The 9,985-nt window shown below is 37.9% G+C and overlaps 1 protein-coding gene across 1 annotated transcript in view; it reads left to right on the top strand.

The window, feature by feature from the left end:
- The first annotated feature begins 1,379 nt into the window (after nucleotides 1-1,379).
- Nucleotides 1,380-9,985, top strand: part of musk (muscle, skeletal, receptor tyrosine kinase) — a 30,571-nt gene continuing 21,965 nt past the window's right edge. The window contains exons 1-6 of the mRNA XM_014408924.4: nucleotides 1,380-1,614; nucleotides 7,231-7,357; nucleotides 7,514-7,665; nucleotides 7,817-7,944; nucleotides 8,248-8,389; nucleotides 8,471-8,595. Of these exons, the coding sequence (XP_014264410.1) occupies nucleotides 1,500-1,614; nucleotides 7,231-7,357; nucleotides 7,514-7,665; nucleotides 7,817-7,944; nucleotides 8,248-8,389; nucleotides 8,471-8,595 (789 nt within the window). The 5' untranslated portion in view covers nucleotides 1,380-1,499. The remainder of the gene's footprint in view (nucleotides 1,615-7,230; nucleotides 7,358-7,513; nucleotides 7,666-7,816; nucleotides 7,945-8,247; nucleotides 8,390-8,470; nucleotides 8,596-9,985) is intronic.

Below are 9,985 nucleotides of genomic sequence, written 5' to 3'. Positions count from 1 at the left end.
TATTTAACAGAGACATCTGGTAATACTGAGTCAGAGATTCCAGGCCTATCAGTCTCAGAGGGATCTTGTTATCTTTTTCAGTTTTATCCTGGTTTGATACCAGGTTAAAACCTGATCTCTTTGATGTGTTTGGGTTACTTTGGTGTTGTAACACTTTCATGAAACAATAAAACTGATTAAAAAAAACTGGACTCATTACACTACATACAGCCCAGTTCTGTCAAGCAGCAGTGTAAACTAATAAAATCCTGTGCTTTGGCAGAGCAGCAGTTTATATAACATTTACTGTATACTGTTTACTATATAATAGGCTAATGTACTCTTTGAAATAGCAAAGGGTGAATGGAGCTAGACAATCAACAGATGTGAATTATTTCATCAGACGCAACGTTTACATGGACTGTAAGTTAAAGAATTCTCATATTATAGGCTTTTGCTAATTAGCCAAAAAGCCCATAAGAACAGAATGATAAAACAAAACAAAACAAGAAGGTCACAAACAAGCAATCCTTTGTATTTTACGTTTAATTTAATCCGCTTTATTTATTAATTTTTTGAAACAAACCTCCCTGTGACATCCGTTAGGTCAACAGTTAAACCTACACAGATGACAGACTGAAGCTAACTGTGTGTGCTGATGGAGTACAATAGTAGAGTGTATCTGAAGCAGAATGGATAAGGAGCAAATAAACTGAAATGCCATTCCTTTCCCAAAATAAAACAGGACGTACAGGCTGGCAGGCAACAGGTGGGCACAAAGGCTTCCTTCTGGAGTGTGTGTGTGTGTGTCAATATATAACAGTAAATGCATGTTAAGTAATGTGCTAAAATAAGCCTGTCTATATATTTTTAAAAATACGTATTTGTAAATTTCTTTATATATTAATATTAATGACTTAGTATTAATATTAAAAGAGGATACATCTGCAGATAAAATATACCTTATTTTTCTTTTGATGGTTGACATGAGCTGACTTTAGTGGCTTTTTGGTTATTTTACTTGTGTATTTAAGGATCACACCTCTGACCAGATTTACATGGAGCCATTGGTGCATGAGAAAAAGGGTAGTATGCCAATATAAAGTAATTTGCACTGCATATAAAAAATGTAGAAGTTTCAGAATTTCTGTGTCTTTATGTATGCCCATACTGACCAAAACCTGTACCTAGTGTCTTATATGAATATGATAAATAAACACTGTTTGTTGATGACTTTAAATGTAGTTAACACACCAGCACTGGAGCCTGTGGAGCTTAGAGCAGAACTACACAACCTGAGTGACTGTACATGAGGACAGCAAGCAGCTGCCGCCGTCAGTTACAAAGTTAAAAGACACACGCGCGCACACACAGATACATACGCAGAGTGATTGAGCTGGTTCTTGCTGAGCGCAGAGCTCATGGCTGTCCCTGGCTAAGACACACGCAGATGCACATAGGAGAGAAACACAACAAGAACATCTCTATATGTACTGGGGGAATCTCACCATAGTCTCATTATGTATCTGCTAGATAATGGTCTGACCAATAATTCTAGAGCAAGGATGACGACTGTGGAACACATTTTGGTCTTTCTGCTGATTTTGATCCCTTCATGTTACAACATGCAGACAGGTAAGTGAGACTCCTACACCAGAGGTCCTTCAAGCATGTCTTTTTAAAGTTTTCTAAAGTGTCTTATTACACTGACGTGGTGAATAATTAGAAGAACATGAAGTTTGAATTAATTATGCATGAAAGCTGCAATGTGCTTGCCAAGTTACAACAGCAATCCTAATAAATGTCACGAAATGTAAACAGAAGAACAAAACGAAAAAAAAAGGATAAACCTTTTAAGACCGTGCCTTTGGATGGGTGCACATGTGTAAGTGAATATAATGTGCAGAAGACAAAGAGAAAGCAGTCTGAGTTTTTCCTGGCACATGTAATCACCTGTTTCCCACTGCACATCCTGCAGGGAAAAGGAGAAGGTGTTTATAGGTCAACATAGTGTAAATGTGATTAAATCTACATCCTTCCTACACTTTGGGATATCCTCTCTGAAGCATATGGTAGGGGTGGTGGGGAACTAGCTATTCCTGCTTCTTCTTCACCACATCTCAGCCTGATTGAGACACCTCCTGCTGAGCCACATTGGGAGGAAACAGCAAACCTGAGCTTGTTGTTGAACCAATAAGGTCAGCTTCAGGGTCATGAGATGCAAGATGTAGATGAAGTCATCGATAATACACTACTACACATTGGAAATTATTTAAAGACTACACACATAAAGCTATACATGCTACAAATCGTCTCATAGAAACAGGTGGTGCAGATGCAGTTTCTCTTTGCCTGGTTGGCTATTGTAACAGTCAAGCTACACGGTGGACTGACATGGTGTAGGGTTAGGTTTGACTGTAGGTTTTTCCTGTGGAAGTCATTGATCAGAAGGTTGAATTGATGTGCATAGCTTCTTCCACGTCATTGCAGATCAACTACAGTCAAATAAGAAAAGAAAAGTATTTCTTGAAGATTTGATTTAAACAATATCTACAACACATTAACATCTTAAACTATTCCACTGGATTTACAATAAGTCTTGAGTCACTCCTCATTTTTTTCTTTTGCTTCCAAGGACCGAGACTTTCTTGTACGTTTTAAAGCGGTCTAAAACAAGTTCTCCAAGCTTTCTGAAGGTCTTTCAAATTTTCTCTTTGGACACTGGCTTCTATTTTCTCTTATATACTGTATTTCTGGGATGTTTGTATATATTTCAATAGATCACTGAACCTATTTCCTAAATATAAAGCTAAATATAAAGAAATAAAGGGTGACTCAAGACTTTTGCACAAAAGCGTACAATATTTGAGTTTAAACATCTGTGAAAATTAAATGATCATGGGTGCACTTTTTAAGATCAAGTGACGAGTTTGGCTTGACCACAGTATAACAAACTGTGATGAATATGTAAATGAATATTTAGCAACTTTGGACAGACAAGTGCTATAAAAGTGTTATTATCTTATTACTATTGGTTGTTTTATTTTGTGTTTTTTCAGGCACTGATTAATTGACCAAAGCCAATATGGCTGGCACAGAAATATTGACTTTCATGTCATGCTACGGGTGATCTGTCTTTATTTTCCTGTGTTTGGTTTAATTTGAAATGACTGCGAACCAACTGTGGTGACACATTGCAGCATTGCCTCACAGTAGAAGGTAACTGGTTTGAGTCTCCTGGTCAGCTGGGGCCTTTCTACATGGAGTTTATATGTTGTGTCTGTTACTGACAGTCGAAAAGTAGACTTGATAGTTGGTGGTTGCACAGGTAGCCAGTCCAGGCTTTTTAGTAGCAGAAATCTACACATTGGATTATGGTTTCAATCTGCATCTGTCAAGTTAACAAAATTAGACTTTCAATATGTACACCTTCAGACTCAATGTATAATTGTTAAGTAATTAACTGTCTATTCTCAGAATCAAGATCACTTATTGATTCAAAAGCAGCCTGATTAGTTAAAGATGCTTTTTAATGTTGCTCAACATGCCTGTGTAACTGAACTAGAATAAACAATGGAAGAATCCTTTGCAGACATCTGAGCACCAGATACACCATGAGAACAATGCTATTTTTTTTTGTTTTGTTCTCATTTGTCCAAAGTAAAAGTCAAAAGCTTCTATCTGGTCTGCACAACAGCATTGAAGTATGCCTGGTTGTGTGTGTGTGTGGTGTGTGTGTGTGCGTGTGAGAGAAAGAGGATAGTATTTACAATTTATCTCTGAGCATGGAAAAAACCTGGAGGCTAAACTTTTATTCAAGGCAAACTCCAAAGGAACCAAAGGTTATGAGTTACAGGCTGTATGAAAAAAGCACATTTTATGGGATAAAGATTAGGAAAAGATACATTTTATCAGGACATTTCTTGAATTACACACACATTTCTAAAGTGCTGCACACTAGCATAAACAAGCTGGTTGCTACTTCTTCAGCCAATCAAGATCAGCATTAACACAGCAACACTAAAAATAATAAAGGAACTTGCTGTTAGTTTGTAAGGGTTTGTAATGCCTATAGCAAAGGCCAGAAGTGATCACTGTAAGTGGCCTTCTCTATTGCAGGCCTTGACGGCCTTGAGTCATTTCTGGTGTCCAAAAAACATTCAGAGATTTTGGAAAAACAAAATCCTCTGCCGGGGTCAGATCCGCAGAGGTTCTCGTTTGCTTTAAGTGGTGAGTCATTTGGCTTCAGTCTTCAGATGTTACCCATCTGTTCAGACATAATATTGGCAATGGAAAGACATTGCAGACAGAAACAAACAGTCTTCTCCAAATTTGCTGCAACTTTAATACAACATAATACTTGGAAAAAAAAAATTAAAGTTCTTAAGAGGAAGTGTTTCCTGATATTCAGCCTAGTCCTTAATCCACAACAAGGGTAACAGCAGTTCAACATGTGGTTAATTTCCTTTAATGAGATGGAAAGTTATTTCACCACAGAATTAATTAGGATTTGTTCTCTTGGGACAATGAATCTCCACACAAATTGACAAGACAATACATAGAATAGTTCATTGATACTGAGTTCATAGACCTCCATCTTACTTTGACTTTAGCTACAAATATATCATTTTTCTAAAGACCAAGACTTTTTCAGTACATGAGTATGCTTTATAATAGGTTTTGTTTTCATCAGTCAGTAGGAAGTCACAGCAGCAGTGACCTTGAATTGAGGGTGGGGATGTGGCTGCTTCTCCCAGCTATGTTATTGTGAAATCTTGGTTTCACCAAAGACAAAACAAGCACAATGCCCTGTAAGCCCTAATCCTATCATTGCTTCTTCTTCTTCTTCTCTTTCCATGCTCTCACCCTTCCTCTGCTCTCTCCTTTCATCCCTCCGCTGGTTTATATTTTTCCTCTTTCTCTTCTTAGTTCGTGCAAAGTTTAAAGCAACCTAACTCTCTGATCTAAATCCTGTGTTTCCATCTCCTTACTTCTCTTTGTCTTTTAAAAGTGTGCTTTTTGTATCTTTCTTTTAAACCCACTACTAACTCTCTACTTCTCAATATAATAACCTAGAGCAACAAAACAATGTTGAAAATACAAGCTCAAAATTCCTGCAACTCCCTGTCCGTTATTAAGACGGAGTAGCCAAATAAATATTGATCACATCTTTAGTCTGGATGGATTTACATCACAAGAGATGTGTAATATTTTGCATAGTGTTTGTACACACAATTGGTGACTTATTCACCCTAGTTTTGACAAAGACCATGTGCTGAAATCAGATAGTGGAGAACATTGGGTGCTGTGGGGATAAAGGCTTTCCTTGAATGTTAAATTTCTCTGTTGTCTTTGCTTTAACCTCACCCGACTAACAGCAACCCTCTAAACACTAGATAAAGTTCAGCTTCTATACTGGTCTCTCCTTTTGTGCTATCCTCCCTTCCTCGTCTTAATCCTCCAAAACTAACCAAATCCTAAATGTTAATTCTGACAATAAACATGCTTCTTCTTTTTCTTTCGTTATCTCAAGGTCAAATTCTTCTGCTTACTCAGGTCAAAACTGTGACAAAGCACAAAACCTCTGACCCTGTCTCATTAGTCAGCAGTGTTAGCTGGATCCTCACTGACTAAAACAGATGACTCAGTCCAACAGAAGAATGCCAAGAATGTCAAATAATTTAGCTAAAAAGATGCAGCTGTTGAGACCTCCTTATCACTTATTATAATGTGCTTGAATCATTATATTGCATGCTGAAATAAATGTAAAAAAAGAAAAGAAAAGTGTACAGACTGTGAAATGTCCAATATCTATTTTTGTCTATCAACAGGGCTCCTTATAAAATATGAAAGCTTTTGTAATAGTATTTTAGATTTCTAGACATAGTTTACTTATACGGTATCTAATGACTAACTAATAACTGCCAATATAATTCTAAAATTGCAGTCACCTATAAATGAAAAAATAATTAATTCAAGTTTTGTAGCTTCTGCACCCAAAATCACAGCAAATACAATGTACTATCCTTTAGGGCTGCCACGATTTGTCGACTAGTCACGATTACGTCGACTATCAAAATCGTCGACGACTGATTTAATAGTCGACTTGTCGTTTGAAGCTTTGTAAGATCGCAAAAGACGCAGGAATAATAGCAGGATTTAAGAGTGTAATAACGGACTGAAACAGAAGATGGCAGCACAGCATGTACAAGGATGCCAGCTGCCGTTAAACCCCGAAGAAGAAGAAGCAGCTGTGTCCCAGAATTCATAGCGCGGCCCAGCTTAGTTTCCAACAATGGCGGTAGCTAGTTAGTTTTAATATTACTCTTATTATTCTTTCTGGGTCACAAAATAAACGTTTAACATATTTTCAGGCGAGAATGTAGCTGTGTAAACCTCAAATATCGGCTCAGTTTATCAGGACACCACATATTTTCAAAAGCGCTCTGACGTTTTCGGAGACGTCTGTTACCCACTAGCTCGATAGCTAGCCGGGGGCTAGGTCACTAGCGCCGTGAGAACACCGGACTCCCGGCAAATTGTTTTCAAACCCACCGCCGTCTTTCGCGACTCAGGTTAAATATATATGAGTCACTTAGATAAATTAAAAATGTTATTGTTTGGCTTTTTTTTTTTTTTTGTATTTTATTTGTTCCTGAGTAAATCGGTTTGGCTGAGATTAAAGTTATAGTTTTTACACAGCTGAATAAACGTCAAGCAGACAGCTGATTATCAGAAGTGTGAGATGCTGGAGAATATACTCCGGTGTCCTGTTATATTTTAGATAGCAAGGAGTTTATTAAACTTTACCGAAACAATCTGCAAATTTCATTAAAATTGAATAAACTATCATCTTGTCTTTATTTTTAGTTAGCACCTTAAAAGCTTAAAGCTGTAAGCTAATGATAGTTATATAAGAGCAGATGCTGCTGGTGCAATAAGCTGTAGTTTTATGTCCAGTGGATGATGATCTGATTAGTCGACTAATCGCATAAATAATCGGTGACTAGTCGACTATCAAAATAATCGTTTGTGGCAGCCCTACTATCCTTACAGTTCTTCATTGAGGCTTTAAGGGTAATAACATATAACCAATAAACATTTAACAGTGTATTATGTAGCATAAAACATAATTCAGCGCACTATGTTTATGTATTAACTCAAACACAAACTGCTGCAACTACAACAATAAATAACTTACATATATAAAGAAAAATCTTGATTTTTTTCCTTTGGATCTTTTTTTCGTAGCACCTCGTATCATCACATTATTAGAGACAGTGGACGTTCTACTGGATCACAATGCCACCTTCATCTGTGAGGTGGAGTCACACCCCCCTGCTGAGATCACCTGGACCAAAAATAATCACCAAATTATGTAAGTTTACAGCTTTATTTAAACTACAACAGTGAACTTAATTTTGATCCAGTTTAGAGTTAGGTTGGGGCTGTAGTCTAACCCAGGAGTATTACATATAGAACACATATCCAGTGATCACTTCTTTGCTTTGCACTGTCCTTTTTGTCCCATTAGGTACTATGACACACGGTACCTTACCAAGGAAAAGGGTCAGATGTTAATCATCCCACATGTAAGAGAGTCAGACAATGGGGAGTATTGTTGCCTTGCCAGTAATGGCATTGGAGAACCTGCCAAGAGCTGTGGAGCGCTTCAGCTAAAGATGAGTATGTTTACTTTTTTCCAAGGATGTATGACTGGAGTTTGAGCGAATCTGATCATTAGTTCACATTTTTGAAAAAAATAACTAATACCAAGGCATCATTAAAAGAACACATTCCAAGCCACTGTTCTATGTCTTGTTGGTTTCGTCATCAGAGCCACAGATCAAAAGGCATCCCACCAATCTAACACTACTGGTAGAATCCAAAGCAGTGTTGCCCTGTGTTACCCTTGGCAACCCTAAACCAGATGTCACGTGGCTCAAAGATGATGAGCTTATCAAGGTACAGTTGCTGCAAGTTTTCTAGGTAAAATACATGCAGTTCACTGACTTATGGAGTTAATAATAACTGTCTGAGAGTACCATATACTCATGAGTAATTCATTTTTTTTCACTATTTGACCAGAACTGCAAATAGCTGGATAGTTTTCAGGTTTTCAAAACTGCAAGACATTACTTGAAAAGGAAAGTTATCCTGTTTTTCAGTTTGCTTTCTTGCGTCTCATAGCCTGTGTTGACAAATAGTTGGTAATAAATAATGCTAATATATCATTTCTATTTTTAAAACAAACAATAACTCTTCCAGGTCAATGACCGTGTTACTATTCTCGACTATGGGGCATTGAAAATTCATAACATACAGAAAGAGGATGCAGGACAGTACCGCTGTGTGGCCAGGAATAGCTTTGGTTTGGCCTTTTCAAAGCCTGTCACCATAGAAGTACAAGGTATGTATTTTAATGTAAGCTGTAGCTTGCAGTAAAACCATGTGTGTTTTCTACGCTATTGTTGTTTGTGTGTGCCCTCAGCTCCAGCACGAATCTTGCGGGTTCCAAAGGACAAAAGGGTGGCGTATGGCAGCCAGATTTCCCTAGAATGTAATGCCACTGGAAATCCAGTCCCAACCATTACCTGGCTGGAAAACGGGAATACTGTGAGTACTCAACTTGTGTGTGTGTGTTTGTGGGTACCTGTACAGCTGCTGATGCTGATATTTTTATAATATATACTGATTTTTTAACAAAAAAAAATAGAATTTAATCAAAATATCCAGCCAGCTATACATATCCATTCCTTGGCCTCTGTGTGATCCTACCAGGAATATGCTTGTCTCCCCCACAGTGGTTGCAACAGTGGTTGAATTTGGCTCAAATGTCAGTCACACACTGCCAACATAAGAGAAATTCTAGCACGTAGCTAAAATAGTGACACATTGTCAGCTGCATAGCTGTACATAATGGGAAAGCGGCAACAATAATTGATTAAATGTCCAAGCTGTCATGTAAGAGAGAGTGATGTTATGATTACAATTTGTATTCATTATAACCCCATATCAAAAGCAAATTAATAGTTTATTTTCTGCTGTAGGCATAGATATAGAACTACACAAATACTTATTGTCTAAATCCAACACATTATCATTACCCACTTTTTTGACTATAGCTAAAGAGATGACAGTTCACTGGGTAAATGCAAATGCTTACAAGGCACTCTTGGAAACAAATCCGTCCATTGGTTTCAGTTCTCCAGTAAGAATTATAGTATCCAAGTGGGCTTGCCACTTGGATACTATAATACATTTTAATACTATAATATTATGGGGCGATCGTGGCTCAAGAGTTGGGAGTTCGCCTTGTAATCGGAAGGTTGCTGGTTCGAGCCCTGGCTTGGACAGTCTTGGTCGTTGTGTCCTTGGGCAAGACACTTCACCCGTTGCCTACTGGTGGTGGTCAGAGGGCCCGGTGGCGCCAGTGTCCGGCAGCCTCGCTGTCAGTGCGCCCCAGGGTGGCTGTGGCTACAATGTAGCTTGCCATCACCAGTGTGTGAATGTATGTGTGAATGGGTGGATGACTGGATGTGTAAAGCGCTTTGGGGTCCTTAGGGACTAGTAAAGCGCTATATAAATACAGGCCATCTTTTTTCTCTTTTTAGACAAGCTTGCTTGTGTGTAGCTCTGCAAAATAGAAGCGGTTTTATTGATATATGTCCATCTGCTAATGACTGAGTAAATGACACAAAAGTAAAAGGAGTACTGTTTAAAGTTTGCAGCTGGGCCTTATTATCACTACACTAGCAAAAAAAACAACAATCCCAAAACCAAACAAAAAAACCCCCTTACACTGGAAAGCTAAAAAAACATGGTACTGCTATATTAAGCAGCTACTTCTGCTACTCCTGTACATAAAACAACGAATGATTTAGTAAGAAACTGAACACAAGCTATACTTTAAAGATCAACACTAAATGTGGGTACCTAAGGGTACCCGCAGGTCTGAATATTTTTGTCTTGGCTGTCATACGCAATATTCTATGGTTATAAAAGC

The sequence above is a fragment of the Maylandia zebra genome, linkage group LG7 (genome assembly GCF_041146795.1).
Source record: "Maylandia zebra isolate NMK-2024a linkage group LG7, Mzebra_GT3a, whole genome shotgun sequence".
NCBI lineage: Eukaryota > Metazoa > Chordata > Actinopteri > Cichliformes > Cichlidae > Maylandia > Maylandia zebra.
Note: the sequence above shows the minus strand (reverse complement) of the source record. Positions and strands in the feature narration are given on the sequence as shown.